At 40.0% G+C, this 26,725-nt stretch overlaps 1 protein-coding gene across 13 annotated transcripts in view; it reads left to right on the forward strand.

Moving 5' to 3' along the window:
• The window catches only part of CADPS2 (calcium dependent secretion activator 2), a 548,645-nt gene that overhangs the window by 199,479 nt on the left and 322,441 nt on the right, over window positions 1–26,725 (forward strand). For all 13 annotated transcript variants that reach the window (XM_045031264.1, XM_045031306.1, XM_045031338.1 and 10 more), the window contains exons 4-5: window positions 9,340–9,420; window positions 21,688–21,924. In XM_045031264.1, coding sequence (XP_044887199.1) covers window positions 9,340–9,420; window positions 21,688–21,924 — 318 coding nt within the window. The remainder of the gene's footprint in view (window positions 1–9,339; window positions 9,421–21,687; window positions 21,925–26,725) is intronic.

Raw genomic sequence — 26,725 nt, forward strand, 5'->3', positions numbered from 1 at the left:
CCTAGAGTTATGAGTCCTTGACTTCCTGGAACTTCATACGGCAGAATAGGTATTTTAAATTCAGCTCAGGAAACAAAAGAAAAATTGAACCGCATGATTATATCTAAAATGTTGGATTTGAGGGGCAACAACAGTGCCATGGGCAGCACATGACAGAAAGGATCTTGTGCATAAATGAGTGAAAATTCTGGGCCTGTTCAATTAAAGGGGAATGCCATGGTCTGCTCAAATCCAAACAGAGAAATTGAAACAGCTGATGCCATTCTCTACCGTGCAAAGCTAGGGCAAGACACTAGAGGGAGCAAAGTAGTATTCCTTCCAGTCATTAAATGACAAAATTCAACTGCAAAATACAAGGAAGACCAGACTTTAACTCAGACCAAGGCAATCTTCACATGAATTGTTAGTTTTCAAACATTTGGTTTGGCCACTGAAATGAAAAACTGGAAATCTACCTGGAAGATCCTGCTAATGCAGAATGCAGCCACCTATCTGTGTAATGCATTTGGCATGAATAATATTTGTATTGAGTCTGAGTCTGCTTCCTAGTCCTGTTTACTTTGAAGTGTGATTCAGGATGTTGATGGCTTCTAAATCCCTTAGTAAATTGGAACACAATTGTTCAAGAGGGCACCTCTCTCCCTATGCCATGGCTGTTAAGATCACTTGGGAGATTTTCTTCATCCCAAAGCTTGATCACGCTCTATATAGCAACAGGGCTTTCTCAGTAGAGTGGTTCTGGCTTTGGAATTGAAACTATCAAAGCCTACATCTAGTACATGGTGTAAAGGCCTTTTATTTTGTTTAGTGTCTGGTTTTTTTCCCCCAGATTTGTGCTCACTAATTGGTGTTTTAATCTCTTATCAAAGCACCTAGCTGCCATCGGAGTTGGCATTATAGAACCAGTAAAATAAATGTGTTCTTATGTTTCTTGGTTTACATTTTCTTTCTTTTTAAACATTTTTCTGCAGGTTAATATTAATTCAGTATGCTGACTTCTGCAGTCTTAATTGTATTTTTATGAGATATGGTTGAATAATATAGGCAAGTTGAGGACTTCTAAGATACTTTCAGGGCCCAGAAATTCTCACCATGGCAGGTCCTGTATGCATACTTTTTAAGCCAGAGTTCAAGAGCAGTCAAACTTGCATACAGAACTTGCCTGTGGAATAAGAGGGTCGAAGGGATACTTTGAGTAAGATATAAGATTTCATGTTTTTAAACTTGAAATGTAGTGTTCTGGGGTAAGTCAGCTTAAAAATTCCAGACACAGCTTCTGAGAACTTTCTTTTTTGGCACATGTTGAATGTAAGGATTATATAACTCAGGCCAGTATAGTGCATGTAGTTGTTGACGAGTCTTGTTGTGTAGCTGCATGAATACTTGTCATCAGCAGGGTGTTGGATATATGGTGTGAAATTTTCACTCCTGCTTCATATAAGCAAAGAGACCAGAGTGGCATAAAAGGGCCCCAGGAGAATTCCCCTGGCTGTCTCCTGAGGACCCCTGGCACATATGACAGGCCAAGAGCATGGGTCTGGGAACAAAAGGGAAGGGGGTGGGACTGCAGCAGGTAGCACTGCAGAGATTTTGGACAGCCCTGCTGCCCATAGGCTGGAGGGCACAGCTTGCTGTAATTTAGCACCAAAAGGCTGTCTAAATTACACTAAAGACTACTCTGGTCACCAGAGAAGCCCAGAATCAGGAGAGCACAAATGTGGCTTACAGACAGCTTAGCACCACCTGTCCCTGACTGGCAAAATCTGTGCTGCACCTCGCAAAATGTCACCCATGATATGGAGGCAAAAGGAAGAGGAACTCTTAGTGGTTGTGATATACAAAGCAGAAATGTATCCCTATAATTTCCAAAGGAGAAAATATTATCTCTGTATTTGCATAGGTCCCAGTATGGTAGCTCGCTGTGGCTGCACACCCTCCCGCACACCACTGGTGGTGTAGTGGGCCAGTGGCTCTGCCTCTGTTTCCTTCCTAGTCTTGTCTTCTGTTGCTCCACCCATCCTTCAACAGCCTCTGAGTTCAGGTGACAGCCTTCCAGTGATGTCATGTAACAGTCCCACCTCTTCGGGGTACCAAACGTCCAAAATCAACACAAAGAAACAAACTCTTCTATTCCTTCAGAGAGGTCCTGGGTAAGCAGCATTCTTTCCCAGTTCCTGGCCCCAGCCACTTCTCTCCCACATTCAGAGTTCCAAGTCTGCTCTCCATCGCACCCAGGCAGCAAATGAGCTGGGCTCTCCCTTTTTAGCTCCTCCCTTGATGTTGGGTATCTGCTTCAGGTGTCATGGGGTGGGGCTGATTGGCCCCCAGCAGCCCATTAATTTGCTCCTGATTTGTGAGTTTTGTACACCCCATCACTTGTCTGTTTTGTATAATTTAAAAAGCATGCCTTTACAGTATTGGACTTCTTTAAAGGTGATCTACAAAGCGCTTTCACGTGTGCTCACTTTTTTCAGCTTATGAAATTCATGGTCTCTGAAGGTACGCTTTACCTTTGGTTTTTTTTTCATAAATTCATAGATTAATTTTTGTTAGCATGCCTCTTTTCATGATTCTTTTTAAAATAGTGCTTGTAAGCCCCCTGCCTGACAACATGAGTGAGAGATTCAAGATTTCAGCTATGCATCTTGATTGATATTTTTATTTGCAGGCTTGGCAGAAATTTTATTTTTAATGACGATGGATAATATTGATACTTATTTTTAAGCATTCGACAAAAGAAGAGTTTTAAAAGTTAATAGGATTTAAAATGTACATGCTAACATATGAAAACTGTTAAAACATTTCATAAAAGCTTTGCAGGTCACCTTTTATAATACACCTTTTATTTTTTAGCTGAAGACAGATTGAAGTGAAAGTACTGTGATTTACTTTAGAGCATCCTTCCGTGGGCCCTGAAGTTGTCTTTTGACCTAGGATTTCCTGTAAATGATGTATATTTAATTCTTCATCCAGAAGATATATAATTTTAAGGAAAAGATCCTGGTTACTTTTTGCAAAGTTTACAGATTGTATGTATGAAAGATCTTTCCTCATCCTCTTGTGTTTGTTTTACTTTGATTCCTCTTTGCACATAAGCTTAAATACTACCAGTTCCACGAGGTTTTTATTCGCCAAATCCAGCATATTTTCTGCACTCTGTAGGTTAATTGGGAGAGGGGGTTGATTGAGTAGCAGGGGACTAGGAAGAACTAAGAACTGATTATGTACACAGAATTCCCTTTGAAATCAATGGGAATTCTGTGTGTGGAGCTTGCAGGGTCAGGACCCAGATCCTTAGGGATCAGGGCCTAACTTTCACTGATGTCACCTTTGAGGATTTGGGCCTAGGCCATTAGGATGCATTGCTATTGGAGCCATCCATCGCTACTATAGGAGATACTGATCCTGCAAAGTGCAGCGCTCCTCCTATGAGGTGTTGTGCCCCTGAAACTCATGATGGAGACCATGAGAGTGCAGGGCCTTTAGAAACTTGCAGGAGGATCTCTGCACCTTCCAGGATGAGGTCTGTTATTAAGTGTAAAAATCTATAATAGTGCAAAGATTTCAAATTCGAGTCAGAATGTAAAAGTTTTAGGGCTTGATCCTGCAATATGCTGGGCACTGCATCCCTAATCCCACAAAGCACTGAAGCATGTGCATAATTTCTTTGTAGGACTGAGCACTCAGACTCCATAGCAGCATTGAATTACGTAAATTCTTAAAAGGAAATAAAATATTAAAGCAAAATACTTCATTTGGGGGTCATTTTATGCATCTGAAAACTGTAAATCTTATCAGAATTGTAATCCAGAATTTAGTCTGTACGAAGACAAGAACAAAAAAACCCCAAAACCCTCAATCAAACTAACAAACCCCCCAACCCCACTACCAACACCTTTGAAGAACTAGACTCCTATTTTGATAGATAAATTTAAGAATTATGTATTTTACATATTAATTTGGGGTTAAATGAGAGGGAATTGTCTGATAAGACATTGAAGAGTTATTTTTTTTCCACTGTAACACTCTGTCTGAAACAAAAGACTGAAGAGTTTTTAATAAAGGGTTTAATAAAAAAAAAACAGTTGCAATATTAGGGAAAACTATATAGGCTGGCCTTTAAATAAACCTTTATTCTGCTTGTTTTGCCTGTGCAAATAATTTAAGGTTGAAACCAATACTCTGATAGGATTTTATGACCCCAAAGAAAAGCCTTTATTGATACCATCTCCAAAAGTGCTGTTGCTGTTGATTAGGTGTTGGCCTTTTGTGTTTTCTGGCTATTTGAGAGTTGCTGATCCTTCTACAGTATATACTTAACTGCTAATCCTGGCTCATAAGCTTGAAAAATTCTAGGAACATTGACCATCTTTTCTGGGGTCAATGCACAACATTAGGAGTTTACTGCTCTTAGGCTGTGACACTGCAAAGACTTATGAACATGCTTAACTTTACAGTTGAAGTCTATGGGACTGCTCGGCATGTGTAAAGTTGAGCACATGTATAAATCTTGGCAGAATCAGGGCTTCATAGACCTAGTGTTGCTTGGAACAGGTATCTTTTTCTGGGTACTTTTATCTTTGATGACAAGGAAAGTGAACAGTATGAAAAACCTGTATCTACATATTCCATGCCTACCATATTTCTTAATGCCACATACTCACAGGACAACCATGAATCTGAACCTTACCCTCTCATTCCCAGGAGCAGTGCTGGACTCCATTTGTTGCTAGTAGAATGGAGGAATCAACCTTTTCCCCCTCTAATATCATAAGAAGGCTTCTAAACTATTCCACTGTGACTAGGATGGTCATTGAGCACATCCCCCAGAACACCAGACATTCCGGACTTAGGGGAGCAATGTGACACCATCCTCCCTGCGTGATCCTGCCCCCACCAGCATGACCTTGTACACATGTGAGGTCATGCTGGTGGGACAGAGTGGTGCTGTCTTCAATATGGTGTCCTCCATCCCATGCAGTGTGATGCTGGACAAAACCATGTCCAGTTTTACATTCATACTGGACAGGGGACAAAGTTTGAGAAAACAGACCTGTCCAGCTTAAAACAGAACACATGACCTGCCAAACTATGACCTTTATTGCACCACAGTGGCTGACAACTTTTCCGTGGTTGTATGCAATGTTGTAGCTGTGTCGGTCCCAGGATATTAGAGAGACTAGGTGGGTGGAAGTTGATCCAATAAAAGATACTACCTCACTCACTTTATGTCTCTAACTTTTCCCCTTGGCTATCAGACAGAAATGCCATAGGGGGAACTCTTGGCTACCTCAGGTAGGCACCTCTCAGCGGCCTCTTAGTATAGCAGAGTCCCAATTAGTCAGCATTGAAAGAGATGATCACTGGGGAACATTATGTGGCCCAGGAGCTGCCAGCCACTCAAAGAGCATAGGAGAAAGTTATAGTGCTTTTTAATTGATGTGACAGAAATGAGAATGGGCCCCAAAGCTGCAGATGTGTTAAAATATTTTGAATTCAGTCATTAATTTAGAATACATTTAAAGCTGCACATTTGTTATTTCACATTAATATGGAATTAAAAAGTTACAAGAAACTAATTTAACATTAATGAAATGCTCAGGGGGGAGAGCAAACTTTAATAATTATGGATGTGAAGAACTATAATTTCTGTCAGGTCAATATTCCCATTTGTATATAATTAAAATGTTTTAATTTCTTCTGTGAATGATATTTGACATACTGTGTGTGTATAGGAACTCAAACGAACATCATGGAATTTAGTGCATTACCTCTTGGCAACATGATTACCTCTTCCACTGCAAGTTGTTCTTGTACTTTAGCCAGATTTTTCACATAGTGCCATTTCCCTTTTGTGTCAAAATGCATGAACATGTGTTAGGGTCCTTTAGGTAATATAACAGTAAACAAAGGATATTTACAATAAGAACTGCAAATCATTCTGTCCTTGGATTTCAACCTCTAAAAACATGGGTGCTCATTCAGTAGACCTGTGCTCCCTTTCCATATTTTTATGCACATAAACAAATAGGTAGCAAACTGATCAAGATATTATGCTATTGATCTGACCTGTGGTTCTTACTCAGATAAACTCACAATGAAGCCAGTTTTGCCTAAATAAGGGCTATTGCAGCAGAATTTGCTTAAGCAGAATGACCTCCATAAGTAAGTGGTCTTATTTGCCACTTAGGCAGAATTCCCAGTTATTGGAGGATGTCATTTCAATAGAAATGCTATTCATGGAGCTGAAGATGTAGTACCATCTAGTCTGGTATCCTGTCACTGAAATTGGCTAGTACTAGTACCTTCAGAGGAAGGTCCAAGAAAAACATGCAGTAGCCAGTTACTGTTTCTCCTAACTAGTCTCCTGCCCAATCAGTCCCAGTGTCCTGCTAAGCAAGTCTCAATATTCCCTGCACTCCACTTCCCAGTCCCAGGTTCCCTTGCCAGGTTCCTTGTTCCAATGTACTTTCCCCACCCCTCCTTTGCAGGTGTGACTCTTGTCCCCTCTGCATTTGAATCAGGCAGCTTCCTTCTCCACTCAGCTTGAGTCCAACAGCAAGTCACAGAGTACAGAAGAGCCCCCCTGTTCTCAGGTTTCAGAGTAGCAGCCGTGTTAGTCTGTATCCGCAAAAAAAACAGGAGTACTTGTGGCACCTTAAAGACTAACAAATTTATTTTAGCATGAGCTTTCGTGAGCTAAAGCTCACTTCTTCGGATGCATAGAATGGAACACACAGACAGGAGATATTTATACATACAGAGAACATGAAAAGGTGGAAGTATGCATACCAACAGGCAGAGTCTAATCAATTGAGATCAATTGAGATCAATTGTCACATCAATTTTGCAACAAAAAAACTTCAAAAACAGACTCCAAAGAGAGACTGCTGAACTTGAATTAATATGCAAACTAGATACTATTAACTGTGGTCTAAACAAAGACTGGGAATGGTTGGGTCATTACACCAATTGAATCTATTTCCCTATGTTAAGTTCTCCTCACACCTTCTATGGGCCATCTTAATTATCACTTCAAAAAGTTTTTTTTCCTCCTGCTAACGATAGCTCATCTCAATTGATTAGACTCTGCCTGTTGGTATGCATACTTCCACCTTTTCATGTTCTCTGTATGTATAAATATCTCCTGTCTGTGTGTTCCATTCTATGCATCCGAAGAAGTGAGCTTTAGCTCACGAAAGCTCATGCTAAAATAAATTTGTTAGTCTTTAAGGTGCCACAAGTACTCCTGTTTTTTTCCCCTGTTCTCAGTTCAGGACCTGGACCTGGCATGACCCTCATCAGACCAAAGCTGCAATTGCAGGGGAAGTGCTGCTCAGCCCTAGGTTGGAGCATGCCCAGTAAAGACAATTTTAGGGAATTTAGCTGCTAAAAATGACCATGTGTGAACAAGAGATTATTTTTCAAAGGTTTATAATTTGGCTTAATGTGGGTGGATTATCACAGGGACAGCAAAAGACACATCCCTGCTGCACACACCACTCCCTTGCCAATTTCAAGTCCCTGTTCCAAAGCATGGAGCAATAGAGCTGTTCAAGGAAAAGATCATTTAAAAAAAAAAACACTGGCAAACAATATATTTTTCCTTAACTTCTTTCTTGGCAGTGACTGAACTATTTTATTTGGGCTCAGCCTGAGTCAGGCACCTCGCATAGGAAATGTCAGCCCAAATGGTTATAAGCAACTGAAAAGAGAGTGCTGCATGAAGTGCTGTGTAACCTTAATAGTCAGTGCTATCAGCCCCGCCTATAATAATAATAAAAATACTTTTGCTCTTTTAAGAGATGGGAGAGAGAGTAAAATATATTGGGGAAAATGGAGTGAAAATGTAGGCTGGAGAGAGGCAAGCAATTGGCAAAAATAATTGACTGGCAGAAAGGATTTGTTGATGAGCATGTGAATAAAACTAAGAGATCTCTTGAGAGTGTCCAGAAAGACGTAACAGCGTGTAGTAGAGAGGAGCCGGTGGCAAGGAGTAACAAAGTTGAGCAACACTCAGCTAAGAGTGTTTTGTCCCCAGATCTCTCATACTTTGTGCTGGTCTTTGTAATCTGCATTGTCTGTGGAGCACAGTGGTCTTGGCAGTTCATAGATGGAGATGTGGTCTCTAATGTAGCTTGGACATGATCCATTAATTGTTTTGAAGATTAGGTCCAAAGTCTTAAACTGGCTATTATAACACTACTTGGAGAGACAGTAAGATGTCATGGGTCTTGCTCTCTATATATGTTGATGACACCTGTTTGCATATCTCATTCTCCACTGATGCAATCACTGCCATGATAAGATGCCACAATGCTTACAAGAGTTCAGCTTTCTGGATGAAGAGCAACTGGCTCAAACTCAGCCCTGGCAAAACCAAAATGATCCTGGTTGGCCAGGGAGATGCCTTGAAGGACTAGTTGGAAAGCTGTCACTATTTCTAAAGCTGAATATGAAAACAACAGAAATACTCCTGCTGATGTAAAATGTGGCTACTTGTCTCCTCCAGGGTTTAGGCTACCATGAGCACATCACAGGCAATGCTCTACTCCCTCCACTTGTTCCCATTCTAAAAATCAGCTGTTAAAATGGTTCATGTGATTTTTAAAATGGCATGGATGGTTCTATTTATGTAATCTTAGTTTTTCCTCACCCTCCCTGTTTTTTGTCACTCTCACTTACTGTATCTATCTAAAATTTAGACTGTAAGGTCCTTTGATAATCCTGCATTCTATCTCCCATGAAGCACTTTTGGAAGTTACAATGTCCTAATAATGAGGAAAATATTGGGAATTTTTAATCACAACTAATCTATATAAATCTCTTTGTATGTCATAGCTCTAATGGCTATGCCTCCATGATAATTTGCATTTGTACTTGTCATGATATATTCAGTGTTCTTGTAGCTGTGTTGGTTGCATGATATTAGAGACAAGATAGGTGAGGTAATATATTTTATTGAGTTATCTTTTGAGTTTACACAGAGCTGAAGAAGAGCTCTGTGTAAGTTCAAAAGATTATCTCTCTCACCAAAAGAAGTTGGTCCAATAAAATATTATATTAAATAAAATATAAATAATATTACCGCATCCACCTTCTCTCTAATGATGATATATTGTCACGATTCACTTACAAATTGAAATTGCCTTGCATTTCTGATGAAAGTCAGACCTTTAATATTTGTGTGTAACATGTTACTATAAATACAGAGAATATTTGAAGCTTTTCTGTTATTCCCTTATTTTGAAATGTTGTTTTTATTATAATTAAAACAGGCAATTACCATAGCTTGTCCCACATGATTAATTTTTGCATTTTGTGTGCTCTGTACCGAAGCTGGATAATGCAGATGAACAAGCAGCTCAGATCCGACGTGAACTAGATGGACGTCTACAAATGGCAGAACAAATGACAAAGGTAAATTATGATTGTCACTTTCATGCCTACAATTTTAAATGGTGTGTGAGAGTGCATGCATGTACGCCATATACCCTCCTGAATATTATAACTATTGATCCTTTTAAAAGGAAAATCAAGCAAATTAGGGCAGTTGTTCTGTGCAGCAGTTTAGAAGAACAGACTAGTTCCAGACTAGAGCGTCTGTCTGTCTCTCTCATTTTATTTATATATATATATGACACACGCTGGGTGGAAGGAGAGAGGGGAGACCTTGATAAGTCATATATAGTGTGATCTGATTCTGCCATTGTCAGCGAGCTCAATTGGAGAGAAAAGAAAGTGTGTGTGTAATTTGTACACATGTGAGTATGATATGGTATAAAATTTGTATTCACATGAGTTTAGGATGGATTTTGGCATTACAAGTAGCAAAGCCATCAGAGAGTTGTGCAGGCCATCCTAAATGGTAATGGATAGATTAAAGAGAGTGTTTTTTTATAAATGTTTTAGAAAATTGGATCTATTTTTATATCCCTCAACCTATAAAGCCAGACCAGAGTGCACCACTGACCTGTTAATGCACATCAGCAGGGTCCATACGGACAATTAGTGAATGGCAAGCTAGTGCAGGGTAGATTCACATGTCAGCTTTCTGTGAACTAAATAATTATGTAGACAAGGCCATATAATTCCTATGGCCCAGAGCATGTCCTCCCATGTTAAAAACTATGGGCGGAAGATAATGGTGAGTAAATCTCTGGGAGTATTCATTAGGAGAGAACATCCCTACCTTTGTACCACAGGCCACATCACTCGGGCCGAATTTCCCAATTGCAGAAAGAGCCATATGAGCCTTCCCCACACCTAGTATTCCCTGGGCCATAAACAAGGAACTTCTGTACTAGTTCTGTACTCTGGTGGCTCCCAAGCCCCTTGCTAGTGTAGCTCTAATGGATATCCCAATCATATATATGGTTTTCTCAATGTGTGTATTTAAAAAACCCTTCTCTTCTTCTTCAAGTGCTTGCTCATGTCCATTCCAAGTAGGTGTGTGCACGCCACGTGCACAGTTGTCGGAAGGGTTTTTCCCCTAGTGGTACCTGTCATGTCGGCCCTGGAACCCCTGGAGTCGTGCCTTCATGGTGGTATATATAGGTCCCTGCTGAACCACCGCCTTCTCAGTTCCTTCTTAACGCCACTGATGGTTGTTGGAGCAGCTCTCTTCTCTTGCAAGCGATCCACTAGTGGGCCTTCTCTTGTTGTACCTGTAAATAGTTAAAACTTAGTATTAGTTCCAGTAGTTCATAGTTAGTTAAGGTAAGTTTTAGTTGGGAGGTTTCCCCCACCACCTTTCCCGACTGGGGTATACCTCGGTCTCAAGGATTCAAACCATGTGGGTTCTGTCTGAAGCCTATGCCAAAGGGAGACCCACATGCTTAAAGTGTTTGGGGAAGCCCATCAGACTGAGAAGTGCAAAATCTGTAGAAGCTTCTGCCCAAGGACTAAGAAGGAGAGGGACTTTAGGGTGACATTGCTCCTCATGGAGCCAGCCCTTCATCCGCAGCCGGCATAGGTGGCATTCGACCCCACGTCCAGCACTTCGGTGCGGAGTGCACTGGCCTTAGTAAGAGAGGCTGTGGTGCTGAGAAAGGACTCGGGCTCCAAGGACCCTTTGCACCACCATTCCCCAGCACTGAAGACCACCTCTGGTACGAGTGCCAGGCATTGCTCCCATTCGCCAGTGCTGCACAAGAAAAAGAAGAGGTTGCTCTCCCACTAGAGTAGTGGAGTGAGCAGGCAGTGGGGTGCATCTGCACCGGGTCACCTTGTTTCGGATCTGACTGAGCCGGCACCGTCGACTCCGGCCTCACAGGGAAGTCCGTCGAGTCCGGTTCTCATGGAGTCCCTGGTGTGGGGTGGTTGGGTGGAGAAGTTAGACCTTCCCTCCACGCTGGACACCTTTGAGGCAGGTAGAGACCTCATAGCAATGACGGCACAGTCTCCTACACAGGCACCACAAGTGGCACCGTGCCTTCTAAGGGCAAGCCGGCAATGATGTGGCCCTCCTCTCCCTTGCCTTGACGCTGTTCCCCAGCACCATCTCACTCCGCAACACCTTGGTCACAGAGATCAGAGTCCTTGTCTGACTCGAAGGCGGAGTTGTATGCGTCTAGGCGATGCCGGCTCCACTCCAGACGAGAGGAAGAGCAACCATTGCCTATGATGCCGTGGCCACCGCAGTGGCAGACGCCTGCTCAATGGCCCTTCTGGACCCAGTGGGCCTACTACCAAGCTCAATGGCTGGAGTCCAGGTCCTTGTAGGTGGTATCAGAGCAATGGGCCCCTCCACCATCATCATCTGTAGCCTGTGAATCTCCACGAGGCTAAGAGATGGGCACATGGGCCAGCACTGAGACCGCAGCAGGACCCGGCACCAGGGCCAGTACCAGGATGTGTCGGCACGGGGGGATCTCCGCAACCGGAGGGTCAGGAAGACCTGGTGCCCCTGTGGGCATCTTCCTTATCCTCCCCTGATGAAAGTGTGGCGGGAACATCCACCACACTTCCGACCATGGACAACTGAGTCCACAAGGAGTTGCTCAGAAGGATGGCTCGAAATTTGGACATGCAGGCAGAGGTGGAGACTGACCCATGGTTGACATTCTGGTGCCTGAAGGTCCCTCGGGTGGCTTTGCCCCTCATTAAAACCATCCACAACACTACTAAAGCGTTGTGGCAAAAGCCCGCCTCCCTTCCCCCCCACAGCCAAAGGGATGGAGAGGAAGTATTTTGTGCCTTCAAAAGGGTATGAGTACCTGTTCACTCACCCTCAGCTGGGCACTCTGGTGGTGGAGGTTTCCAACCAAAAGGAAGACAAGGACAACCGGGACCTACTCCTAAGTCCAAGGAGGCGAAGAAACTGAATCTCTTCGGTAGGAAGGTGTATTCTTCCGCGGGGTCCATCTTCACATTTCCAACCAGCAAGCAGCCTTAGTTGCTACAGTTTTAACTCTTGGACCATGTTGTCTAAATTCAAGGAGCTACTCCCGGTGGACTCCCACTAGGACTTTGCTGCTGTTCTTGAGGAAGGCAAGGTCGTTGCAACGACCTCCTTACAGGCCTCTCTAGATTGGGTGGACTCGGCAACCCGTACTTTGTTGACAGTCGTAGCCATGAGAAGGAGCTCATGGCTTCAGGTGTCGGGACTCCTGCACAAAGTTCAGCAGACAATCCAGGACTTTCCTTTTGATTGTTTAGGGCTTTTCTCGGAGCAAACAGACTCTGAGCTCCACAGCCTGAAAGACTCACGGGCAATACTAAAGTCCCTGGGGCTTCATACGTCTTAGCCTGGTAGATAGTTCTCTTTCCCTGCCTCAGTGGTTTTATGATAATGACTTTTCACTTACAAGTGTCTGTTTATAACTTTTAAGCTAGTTTCAGGTTTTTCAGGTTGCTCTTGCTTTTTGTTCTGTTCTTTGACTAATTCTGACTGCTTTGCCATTCTGTATAGCTGTGGTTAGGGTTAAATCTCTCTTCACTTGTAGCTGCTGTGAAAGATTTTTATCAATTAACCCAATAACCAGCCTGTCTGATATTTTTAAGTTTTGCATCTCCAAAATCTCAGTTTTCAGCCAATACATGTAGAGCTCTTATAAAACATACATTTCTCCTGGTTCTTGAATTCTCTGCTGCAAAAAAATGTTCTTTGATAAACCACATTTCTCTGGAGTATAAAGACATAGCCAGACTTAGCCAGAACTCCTTCACGGTCATGTTTGTGATTGTCTTCACTAAAATCAAAGGATTTAAATATATGCTCTGCCTGCTGTCCCATAGCATAAATTACAGAAAATACTTCTATATCACCAGTTTCTTTGTGGAGTTTGTTTGCAATGCAAAATCTTGCAAAATTATTGTTTCCAGTCTGTTCATTGTGAATGTTTGTCAAAGCTGAAGTTCTCTGGGGCATTGAAGAGTAGCAGATTGATAAGGTCCTACAACTTTTGTTGCTTTGTTTCTTCTGTCTGTAACCTTTGTTGCTGTTTTCCTTCTGTTTCTGTTCTTTCTTTATTTCTGACACCATGCCATGTTCTTTTGTATCAGATATGGTCTGGTCACAGAGCTTGCTTATACTCATCAGCTCTGTTCATCATAAGATCCTTCACTGCTCTGCCAGATATGGCTGAAGTTTAAAAATGGTATTTTTTCACACAGTGCCACCTAGTTGCTGAACAGTATAATACTGTTTACCATTCCATTACAACAACAATTTAAGACTGGCTTCTTGCACTCAGAGGAATTGTTTGTCATATGTAAGGTATTCCCAGATTGCTTTTATTTTTGACCGTCAAAATTAGGAATTATGGATTCTTTCCGTGAAAGCTGGCTTTTTTACCAGCAGTGATCCAACTTAAAAAGACTGACAGAACTACAGTCTTTGGTGATCAACATATATTTTTAAAGTTTCCCCAGCACATGGTATTTTAAGATCTGAGCCATGTTTTCCTGTAAAATATTACATACTAATTTTGATATTAGAGTTCATAATTATACACCAGGTGTATATATTATCAAAAAAGATTAGCTACTGCACCTAGTGAATGCAAGAATGTTAGAAAGTGTTGATCTAGGATAGGATAGAATCATTCAAGAAGACAAACTTCAGTATATTTGTTATCTCTTTCCAGCTGACAGAACTTAGAAATGTATATCAAAGTGCATCTTGGTGTAATGGATTTTTATCCATATTAGCAAATTATGCCACAGTTGAGAGAGCTTTTTGCTTTCCTGTAAATATCCACTTCACAATAAAAATTGTCCCATTACCATCAGAATAAAGAGACACTCATGTAGTGTGATATGTTAGCCGTAAGTTTGGGATCTCTGTAGAGCAGGGGTCGGCAACCTTTCAGAAGTGGTGTGCTGAGTCTGCATTTATTCACTGTAATTTAAGGTTCCGTGTGCCAGTAATACATTTTAACGTTTTTAGAAGGTCTTTTTCTATAAGTCTATAATATAGAACTAAACTACTGTATGTAAAGTAAATAAGGTTTTTCAAATGTTTAAGAAGCTTCAAATAAAATTAAATTAAAATGCAGAGTTCCCCGGTCTGGTGGCCAGGACCCGGGCAGTGTGAATGCCACTGAAAATCAGCTCAAGTGCCGCCTTCGGCAAGCGTGCCATAGGTTGCCTACCCTTGCTGTAGAGCATTTAAGTCACAGTAGTACTGCAGTAATGTTGAAATGCTAGTGCCAATGTCCTGGCCAAACTCCAGCTCATTGTTGTATCAAGCAGGCAAGGTACTAACAAACTTCAACAGGACTTTATTTTTACAGTGGAAACCCTTTTACCAAGCTGCTGCTGCACACTCTGTAACTCTCACTCAGCCTCCTCAACTCCTCCCCCCTCCTTCCTGTTTCCTGTCCTTTCAGACTCCCAACAGCCAGTGCTCTCAGTTCTAATAATTACAAGCACAGCTAAACACCACACTCATGTAATCATATTCAATGATTCAATGGTTGCCAGTTCAATTTCTCCCCTACTTTCAACTGTCTGTTATTTTTCAGTCTTCAAAATGAGCAAACAAAGGCTGCTTTTCAGTAATGGGTGAATTGATCCCTGAGATTTAGGGACCAGTTCTGGCCCTAGTTCCAGCTCCAATAGGTCACTCTGGCTGCATGCAGGGACCATTCTGCTGGGGCAGAATTCCACCTGCATAGGAGCAATGTAGCATTCATGTAAACAGCATTACATTATCCCCCTTGCAGCCTGCAGTGTGCAGGGGGGGAGATTTGGGCTGGGGGGGCTTACTGAATGCTATGGCGGTATTCTGGCAACTCGAGGGAAGGCTGCAAACTAAGCCCCATTAGTATAGATGACCCTCTCTCTCAACTGATGGCCTATTTTATATCTTTTCATTTTTAATTACCTATCACAATAAGAATGGATAGACAAGTACTTTCACTTACTGTAATAGGTGGGATGCGGCATCTTGGGGGGGGGGGTGTAATTAGCCTCTTTGAGTTGGTAGGGCTACTCTCACCTTTTCAAGTTCTCTGTATGTGTATACATCTCCTCATTATATGTTCCATTCTATGCATCCGATAAAGTGGGCTGTAGCCCACAAAAGCTTACACTCAAATAAATTTGTTAGTCTCTAAGGGGCCACAAGTACTCCTGTTCTTTTTGAGAGCGAGAGAGAGTGTGAGAGTGAGAGAGAGATTACCTACATGTGATCCAGGACTAGTCAAATATCTCTCAGACACGAGGGAATGATACTCACCAATGATTAGAGAAGCACACACAGAAATAGAAATAAGAATTCCCTGTAACGCTTTTTAACATAGCATATATTCCTATCAAAATAAGTAAATAAAAGCTGATAACCATAATGTAACATTCATGGTACTTGGGGCTTTAGAGTAAATGCTTTAATTTTTAAAAGTCTGTTAGCGTTTGTTTATTTTGACCTTAAAGAAACTTAAACTGCATTCTTCTTAAGTTGCATTTTGACTTAGCCTTTACTTTCAAAAGTTCAGGGAGATAATTCCAGCCGTAGTCTGCATCATGTTTGTCCATGGTCCCTTTCTTTAGTAGCATAGGTTTAGACCAGTGGAAATTTTCTTTGACCTTTTACATTGTGAGACCTTCTATTTGGCAATATTTGCATCATAACAGGGCTTTATTAAACTTTTTTCATTTAATTGTTTTATTAGGTCTGCCCATGATTATAATACACATTTATGGGCTTGTCCTATATAATTTAACAGGATTGTAGCTAATAGAGTTTAATATAAATTATTCTAAACCATCTACAGAGTCTAATAGAAAATTGTTTCTTATCTATAGAATGTTTAAATCAGCCTGTGGAATTCAATGGCACGGGTATAATTCTCTGTAAGATTCCATAGGATTTTTCCATAAGGGAACTTGTAAGATATGAGAGAAGACTACTTGAAATGTTTGTTCCACATTCATTGCCCTTTCCTTCCTGTTCAATAGCCTATGCTAATTAACAGATATTCATTTATTTTAGTATTTAGTATTTTAAGCTTACTTTGATCTTGTTTTTTTTCCCCTCCACATTTTTCTTTATTTTTATACTCAGGAAAGTAGAAATAATTCTGTTGAGTTCTCTGCCAGTTTCTTTCATTTATGTGAAGCTCACATGGTGTGTCAAGATATATCAGAGAGTGAAAATGCAACATGCTTTTCACTACAGCAAAGCTCAACTCATTTGTGACTTCACTTCAGTCCTTGCCATGAGCTACTCAGTCATACTGAATGAATGAAAATGAACACTTCAGAGGGGAGTTTAATAAATACATTAGAAGTATAAACGTTTTGTTATTTTGACAATGCAATTAAGTTATCTTTATACATATCAAAATAACAGTTACTGTTGTTTTTTATTTTTAATTGGTTTGGTATGGAAAATACTGTATTGCTCCATATATCTGAAATGTGCTTGAGATCAGAAATATTCAAATAAATGGGGATTGGGTGATGTCACGCCATCTGGAGTGGCTCATGATCGTGAGTGCGAACCTCAGGGCAGACTGTCAAAAAACAGGGCAGACACCCTAAACCGATTGTATGCTCTATAATTAGATTTCACCAACCCAGTAACAAGTGTGAACTCCTAAAGCACTATGACAGTCTTACCGTGGAAGGAATGAGGAGTACTTGTGGCACCTTAGAGATTAACACATTTATTTGGGCATAAGCTTTCGTGGGCTAAACCCCAATTTGTTAGTCTCTAAGGTGCCACAAGTAGTACTCATTCTTTTTGCTGATACAGACTAACACGGCTACCACTCTGAAACAAGTTTTACCATGGAGTCACAGACAGTTCCCTTGGGCATTCCAGTCTATCTTGCCACCCAGGCAAGCTGGAATATGTGTTAGATGATCACTTTACACCATAAATCACAATAATATTTAGGTAACTCTCAGTCCCAAAGGACCAGTCACTTACCTCAGATCAACTCTACTCAGATCTCAAATCAAAGACAACGCCTGTAGCCAATCCTGGCTAAAGATTTATTAACTAAGAAAAGAAATGGGTGGTTAAAACAGAAAACACAAACGAGTTACTGTCTTAGATTTAAAAAGGTAATATAAGTTTCTATAATAAGCAGCTCTAGGTGTCCTTTAGGGCTGACACATGATAAGCAGCATGGGGATTTCTTGCTTACGTTTAGGAATCTTTGCCCCTCAGAGTCCTGGCAGCATAAAGAGACCAAGTTTCTCTTTGACAGGAATTTTTATCCCCTTCACCTCAGATTCCAAGCTGATGGGATGAGTTCATGCACAGGTTTCCTCTTTCTGGAGTGAGGAATGCAATCAACAAGGTCTCTGTCCTTTGGTACTACACAATGTCTCATTTTTTTTCAATGGGCCATCTTGTGTGCAAGATGAGCACTTTACCTTAATTAATGCTTCTTTTCCTGCTTGGTGATACACAGTTACAGAGATTTACAATGCAAACACACAATATAACTTTAAACCATGGGATACAGATATTGTAAGTAGGGTTAATACATGCAGCATCCTACAAGCATTCCATAAAGTCTAAAAACATTCTTATAATGCTAATATCTGTTTTAACTAATTTTAATGTTAGTGAGACTAGAAAAGTTGTTTGTTTTGTTAACCTATTTAACTTCATTGCCTAGCAAGGAAGCCTTTTTTAAAATTAAGATTCAACACCTACACCTACAACACCTACAATTAAAGTGTTAGAGATGTATATTGTGAACTCTGAGACTTCCTAGAAGTTCTCCAGCAAGAACAAGGAGGACCAAATATTATATTCTTTACTTTTCTATGTTTACAAAAAAATAAAGAAAGCAAATAACAAACAATTTTTGGGCTTTCTTTGTACATCATAAAGAAGCAAAAGAGGGCACACGCTCAGTTTCTTTTAGTAATCGTTTGCAAGGCTTCTTTAAATTTATTTTCTATGAACATTCTTCATGGAAACTTGACTGGGGTTGTTGTGCTCATCCTGTTAAGGAGCAGAATCAATACCATGTTAGTAATCCTACAACGATGGGGCTGGAAGGGACATTGAGAGGTCATCGAGTCCAGGTCCCTGTGCTGAGGCAGGACTAAGTAAACCTAGACCACCCCGACAGGTGTTTGTCTAACTTGTTCTTAAAAACTTCCAAGGATGGGGATTTCACAGCCTCTCTTGGAAGCCTATTCCAGAGCTTAACTACATAGTTAGAAAGTTTTTCCTAATATCTAACCTAATTCTCCCTTGCTGCAGATTAAGCCCATTACTTGTTGTCCTGCCTTCATTGGACACGGAGAACAATTGATCACCATCCTCTTTATAACAAAGTTCCCCCAAGCCGATAACATGGTTAAGGCTTGTCAGTTTCATAGCCAATGGTACACAAGGGACTGATGTGGCCAGCATCATGTCTGACTGATTTTGACTTCCCTACAGGGCCGGCGCGACCCATTAGGCGACCTAGGCGGTTGCCTAGGGCACTAACATTTGGGGGGCAGCGACCATGGCCGGACCTTCCGCCACCTCTGTCGGGGGCGGCATTTTGGGGGCGGGACCTTCCGCCGCCTAGGGCGGCAAAAAAGCTGGTGGCGCTCCTGCTTCCCTAACCTGATAGATCATGTTTCTTACATGCAGCAGACAGACTAGCCTTCTCCACCGTCCCTCTTGTCCCCGAGACCCTGGAATCTGACTTCCTTGTCTGATTCAACAGCCTATCAGCACTCAAACCACCCAGGTTTCAAGTGTCTCAGCCTGAACTATCTCCTACTTCTCCTTCTAGCCTTTTCAACCTTTTCTTTCAGGATTCATCAGTATATCTTCTAGGGAATCCATTTTTCCCTCAGCTTCTTTTCCAGGTTGCAGGACCTTCCAGTCTGTTATCAAAAGTGGATGGCTTAAGACCATAAGAATGGCCGTACTGGGTCAGACCAACAGAGACCAGCGCCAGATGCTTCAGAGGGAGTAAACAGAACAGGGTACTTTATTGAGTGATCCACTTCTCATCCTGTAACATGGGCTTGTTCCATTATGTTGCACTAATCCTAATCATAGCCCTGATGATTACAGCCTTGTGGGAGGCATTATCTCTGAGAAGATTTGGGCTTCATAAATCAACTTCACCAGACTACATCCCCTACCTTGAGTTTGAAATATAATTGAGCGGGGGGAAAAGGATAGAAACCTTATTGCTCTAAAATATCTGTAATAAATATCGGATATCACAATTTGTCACAACTTGACTTCTCTTGAAATGTATTATGAAAAAAACATAGCCTATATACTGAAGATGCTAGACTATACTTTCGTCAGACAGGTGCAAGTGGTTAATAGAGGGCTCCTTTTTGAGTGCAGAAAATGATTAATCCAGAGTAGAAGCTTATTGCACAATGCAAATTTACAAATGTGACTTGATTTGAAATATAGGCACTATTGTTGCCACCACTATTTTTGCTGCTAGTGAGAGTTAGTGCTGCGTTAGACTTTTGGAGATCACCTTTACTGAAAATAATTGAGGAAAGTAAGAGGAAAGATCATTTAACACAATTGACTAATGTTCTATCTTTAACATTCTAAAACCTCCCACATACAGTCAGAATATTATTTGTTATCCTAGTAAGACATTTTTAAATGTAACTTTGTAATCTATAATTTGAAAAGCATTGGGAAGGGCTTTGCTTAAAATCACTCTGAGTTTTAACTTCTTACAATTTTATTGCTGTCACAAAGCAAGATTTTTTTTTAAAATCTGTTTTGTGTACTGCCTTTGACTGTTAGACTTGTATAAAATATTTCTGATTGTAATTGGCTTGCCTTCTGGTGGTTGCCCTTGAACCATTCAAATCTTAAAAATTTTAAAATGTTACTTAATTAAATTAGAATGGTATTTCCTTTACCTGGCATACGCCTGCTCATCAGACCATGCATCAAGAGTCCTTAGAGTTATACTCAGTGATGCAATTGACTGAATGAGTGTCCTTGGGAATGTCACTTAAGCTATATGTGTCTCATCTATAAAACAGTACTCAAAATGCTTACTTGCATTTTTTTAAAGGTTTTGAGATTTGTGACTGAAATCTGTCATTTAACTGCTGTGTGTTCCTGTTGTTCCTTGTACACGGTATGTGTAGCAAAAAGCAATTGTAAAGATTTTAAATGGCCATTTTTTTCAGCCTCCTTACTAGAAACGGGCAGTGGGGAATTTTCTGTAGTTCAACAGAGAGATGTCTGTTTTTTCCAGCAAAAAGTTGGGCGTACTATTCCTCATGCTTCACATATGTGGTTAATAGAAAGCTGTATTGTTTCTCTTTGTCCACTGATCACACAATGCTTTTATATTACTCATTGACCATAGGTAGGTTTTTTTGTTTTGTTTTGTTTTGTTTTTTTACAGTGCAGGTTGGCAGAGCTTACACACTATTGTCTGTTTAACGCCTACTGAGAGTGAAAGTTAGCTCTTAGCTACCCTAAAAGTTCCATTTTAAAACAAGTCTTTCTCTAGCATAATTAGCATTGTCATCTAAAATAATGATTTAAAAATATAAGAGTACAGTTTGATTTTACTTTTTTTTAAGCTTTCTGTGTCCAGATATGAAGAGTTTTTAATAGCAAAATTACTACTGGACAATGGAATTTTGTGTCAGCTTGTCAGATACACCTCTACCCCGATATAACGCCATCCGATAGAACACGAATTCGGATATAACGTGGTAAAGCAGTGCTCCGGCGCATCAAATCAAGTTCGATATAACGCGGTTTCACCTATAACGCGGTAAGATTTTTTGGCTCCCGAGGGCAGCGTTATATCAAGGTAGAGGTGTATTAACAGTGAACATTAAAGGGATACAGTAAGTTGATGAACATACAAGTAGAGCAGAGAGACTGTGTAAGATGCATGCACGTACTCACATTTTGAAATTAAGGTAGAATGAATTATTTGGCCCTGCCGCCTTTGAAAGATGCCCTTTAATCTCTTTTTCTCTGTAAGTACTCAAGAAGTTGCAATTTGGTTTAATCTGTTTGAAGTATTTGATGGAATTCCTCAATTCAATTCACATTGTTTCTGGCTAAAGACAGCAATGTATTTAGGATAGATTTCCAAAGCCAAGTATTTGTAACATGTAATCCTAGATAATCATTAAAGATCAGATTTATATTTTAACTATCTATCTCTGGCTGCAAGCACATAGCCCATTGATTAGTAAGTTAAACAAAATTTATAATATGACATAATTAATGACATTCTGAATTTTAAAAATATTTTCAAGGAAAGAAAATTTCCAAAGTTTGTAGCGAAAGAAATGGAGAACATGTTTATAGAAGAGTTGCGGTCTTCAGTGAATTTGCTAATGGCAAATTTGGAAAGTCTTCCAGTGTCTAAAGGTGGCCCAGAATTTAAATTGCAGAAGTTAAAGCGATCACAGAATTCTGCTTTCTTGGACATAGGAGATGAAAATGAAATTCAGCTGTCAAAGTCAGATGTGGTGCTATCATTCACGTTAGAGGTAAGTGAATATATCACATAACATTTGTTGATTATTTAAATGATTCTAGAATATTATTTCTTACTACCTTCTTATGATTAGTCCTTCCCCATTTTTGTAGTTATATTTAGAATTTCAGACTCATGTTAAATAGCTAGACCATAATTTAATTTTTGATAATTAGGGTTTATGTGCAAACATGTACATTTTCCCCTTTAAACTAAGAGCAGGATTCAGGATCACAATATTGTCAGGTGAGCTGTAGCCTATAGCATGGCTTTGGTTAAGAAATAAGTAAACATAAGGTTTTGGGCCTAAATTAGCCTAAATGTAGAGGAGTATGGGAAACTTAAGTTCCTAGTGTGAAAAAAGTCAAAGATAACTTGGAGATAAATTATGGGAAAGTAAGAATCAGCAACGACATGATGTAGGGTTATGTTACCATTATGTTTTGGTTATAACTGGTTTGAGCACAGTTTTCAATGGATGTTTTTGAGAATTGTAAATGTTTTACTAAAATGCTATCTATATTGATAGTAGGGGGGACATTGGTGCAGATGTTAAATTAAGTCATGTGAAAAGACAACAAGAAGGTGGAGGAAATATAATTATGATAGAGGCTAACATAATGTTAATTAGGATTATAATGGAGCATAGAAGGTGTAGTTTTGCTAAATTGTGAGAGAGAGCCCGAAGGGTTAACATCCGAAGGGTACCATTAGGTTCTAGTGTTATAAGTCTGTACTTCCTCTGTTATCAGTGGACTGATTTCCCACCCCCACCCCCACATTGATATACCATTTTGTCATTGAATGTGAGTATAGTAGAACCTCAAAGATATGAACACCAGATTTACGGACTGACCGGTCAACCGGACACCATGTGGAACCAGAAGTAAGCAATCAGGCAGCAGTGGAGACCAAAAAAAAATAGTGAATATTGTATTATGCCTGTATTGCATTTTAAAGGTAGGCACATCTGGGCTGCCTGTCCCCACCTCCTACTCGCCACACGGGGGGTGGGGAGCACAGCCACTTACAAGTAGGAGGTGAAGATGCTGACTTAGTTTCACAGGCACAGCTGTGAGCTTCTGAGCAGGGAGAGCAGGAGCAGCGCTGGGGTCTTCTCTGCTTCCCTGTAATCTATGAGTGCAGTTCCTTCCCCTCCTTCCCCGGAGGGAGGGGGACAAGCTTGGATGCTCAGTAAGAGCCAGGAAAGAAACTTCCCGAGCTCCTGCTGGAACCTGTCCTGGCCCAAGCTCCTGCCTCCATGCTGTGCTCTGGAGGAATAGCTCAGTTTTAAAGGGCTACAGCCCCAGGGTACCTCACTCATCACCCTTGCAGCCAGGGGGCTAGAACCAGCTGCCTGTCCCCACACCCACTCGCCAGGCAGCCACTTACAGGTAGAAAATGAAGATGCTAATATCGCAAGCAGAGCTGAGAGACCCCACTCTGAGCAGTCTGCCCTGAGGAGCATCCCATAACGTCTTGTTCAGAGTTATGAACAATGTCCATTCCCAAGGTGTCAGTAACTAAGGTTCTACTGTATAATAGTAGCATTTGTGTAAGTAATAATTGAATGCCTGTTTAACTAACCATTTTTTAAAATAAAGTTTGGTTGCATCATTCAAAGTATTGCCTGGTGGTCCTCTATTAAATAAATTTTTCTGTAACCAACCTAGAGGTGTGAACCTCAATGCTAAGTTAGGTTATTTCACCCTTATTTTTAACAACATAATATTAATTGGGAACATTTTAGTATAAAAGTTACAAAACATCACACTCTCTCTCTCCTTGTATACTGTTGGCCATAATTAGGAATGAAAGTGAAGGTTGTCTGATCAACTCTGGAATTCTTTTTAATCCATCAGTCCATTTTGGCTTTCACTTCCTATCCTCCATTGTTTCAGCTCACCTGTATATCTTCTCCAGAGGTTAAGGGTAAGAATCTCTCTTATGATGTGGGAAAGTATTATCATATTTATTTTAGTTTGATTTCCCTTGTGGGCAAAACTAGAAAGAGGCAAATCAGAAGTCTGCTTTTGTTTTTTCTTTCTCTTTTCCTTAATTTAATTATTTTTGCCTTAACTCTACCTCTGCGACTATTAACACATAGTTTGTCATCTGCCATGGACTCAAAGCTGTAGAAGTTCACAAACAAATTATCCATTTTACTGAGCAGTAATATAAATAAACGTGCAATTTACATCTTCCATGCTCATTATTAATAGTAGCAGGAAAGACAGTTTTTGAAATCTCCTGTATTTTCCTCAAGAAAACAGCTATCTTTTTGAGAATATTCAGGAAGAATCGAAGGCCTTAAATCCAAAATACTGTAGTAGGAGAGCATGTGGACATAAGATTTCAGGATCAGGGTTTGTCTATTAATGCAAACCGTATACCAGGGAATACCAGCCTCTCCTTGTGATAACAGCATATGTAAAAAGAAAGACTGGAGTTTGTATTTGACACCTTTACATGTGCTGCATTTAGAGCACATACTGCACATTTGAGAATAGTTACACGGATGGATGAAAGTGCAACTTGGATTATATTATTGTTTTAATTTTTTTAACTAGCTTAAAATAAACTTAGAAGTATGCATATACTTCTTAAACAAGTGTTCTTTTCTAAGCAATGTGTCTTTAAATAAAAAGCTTTCAATGTTGTTATTGGGGGAGCTGGTAAGTGATTCTTATATTAAGGTTGCCTAACACCTCCCATTACAGCCCCTTGTTTTTAGTTGTTTATAATTTGGCTGCTTGGGCTAAAAAGATTTCCCAAGTCACGTATGTACACCTGTAATCACAAACATTCCGAGCATCTTGGATTCATTGTTAATTGGCTACTACTGTAAGTAGCTGGGATTTTATTTTGCATTATGAATAGCCTTCATTTAGGGGGACTCACGCTTTTCCACAAAGGATGAAATGTGTAAAATATCCAAAATGTTCAAACATAATGTTTCAAATTCAGTTCCTAAATAGTTTTCAAAGATGCTGATGAAAATTGGAGATGTAGGTGCTCAGCACCTTTGAAAATGTCATTTTTTTTTAAAGCTGTTTGAAAACTTTATCTTGCATTTTTAGGTGGGTTTAAATTTTGGGTCTGTGAACTGGGACTGATTGTGATTCTTTAAGGAACTGCTCTTTACCAGAGCTGATTGAAAAACAGAACTTCTGTCCTGTGGGAAATTGCAGTATTTTGCCATTTTGATTTTATCTTAATTCAGGAAGCAAAGTCAAAATAGCAAAACTTTTTGTGGAATAAAAAATTAGCATTTGGGAATGCTGAAATGATCCACTTTCACATTTTTGATTGAAGGTAAATGTTTTCCCTCTCTCTCTGTGCGTGAGCAACTGTGGTGCCCTGAGGGAGCTGAAGTTTCCTCTTTCCTCTTGGTTTGTTTCAGAATCTACAATTTCTGTTAAGCACTGCAGCTGCTCAACTACAGTGAGAGACTGCAGTGCTTCCTGGGAGGTGAAGTCTGGCCAGGAAACTGGGACCGTTTGGAGAATAGAAACAGGAGGGACGCGGCACTATAATTCCCATGATGCATTGCAGTGGCTCAGGCAGAGGGAGAAATTCTGAAACTAAATGTTTCTCATGTCAGGTTGACTTTTACAACTGAAGCACATTTATATTCTTTATGGAAAATTCCACTGAAGTTGATCTGTACCAGAGAAAAAACTTGGTTTTGATGAAACCCTGTTTTGGGGAAATTTTTCTTTGAAATTTTTCGACCAGGCCACAGTTGTTGTTCCTATTTATTACTGTGGCTTCTAGAAGTCAACAGTTACAGTGCTTCCAAATCCTAAGCTAAAATCTTCAGCAATTCTCTGCTGCACCTATTACATATACTTGGCGTGGCTTGGTGGCATTAGTAAACCAATTTATGGTTAGAAATGAACTTTTGAATAAATGCTTCAATCTACACTGACTAAATGTTTTAAATAATATTGTCTCCTGTACTGTGTGCCACCTAAACTGTGAGTTCTGAAGTCATTAAGGAATTTAATTTATACACTGGACTTCAGAGCACAGTGATTAGTGGACCACTAGTAACAGTTTTCTCTTAATTTTTTTTAAGACTTTTATATGCTAATTCGGAACTCTCACAATTAAGGAAAAATGCTATGACCATTTTCTTTGCCATTATTGAGCCATAAAGTAAAATGCAAATGCATACTGATCACATTGATACTGTACTTGAACTGATAGTAATAATTTATTTGAGATTGTTTGATGCAGGAGGTAACCTCTGAAGTTTCTTTCATTTGATTTATTTTTAATAAGATGCAAAATGATAGGAAGATTCTGATTGATACGTGTATCAATACAAAAACATGTCTAGCATTCTTGTAATGGGAGAGTTTTTAAGAGCAATTTAAATCCTTAATTACTTGGAAAAGAAGAAAAAGAATAGGGCTTCTCCTCTATGTGCAATATTCATATGTAAAAAGCTAACTTTTTTTTTAAAAGAACAACAATAGTCCTTCATTCCATGCATCAAAACAGCAGCAGTTCATCAGCTAGACAGGTACTCTAGTGGTAAAGTACATGAAATGAATTAGCCGCTATATAAAACAATACATACCTCCCTTGTTTTCACCAAACCCTGAAGAGAGTGAATGCAAAGCCTGAAAATAGTGCCATAAGTCTCCATAGCAAATATTGGTTGTGTAGCTCCTACAGTGCATGGCAGACAGAAAATGTCCTATTTTATAAAAGGAGATTGCTTTTTACCAAGTGGATGTTGAGAGTTTAATGGAAATGTCAAAAAAAGGCTTTCTGCAACTTGCTTTAGATTTCTAAAGATGGAC

Source organism: Mauremys mutica, chromosome 1, assembly GCF_020497125.1.
Source record: "Mauremys mutica isolate MM-2020 ecotype Southern chromosome 1, ASM2049712v1, whole genome shotgun sequence".
Lineage (NCBI taxonomy): Eukaryota > Metazoa > Chordata > Testudines > Geoemydidae > Mauremys > Mauremys mutica.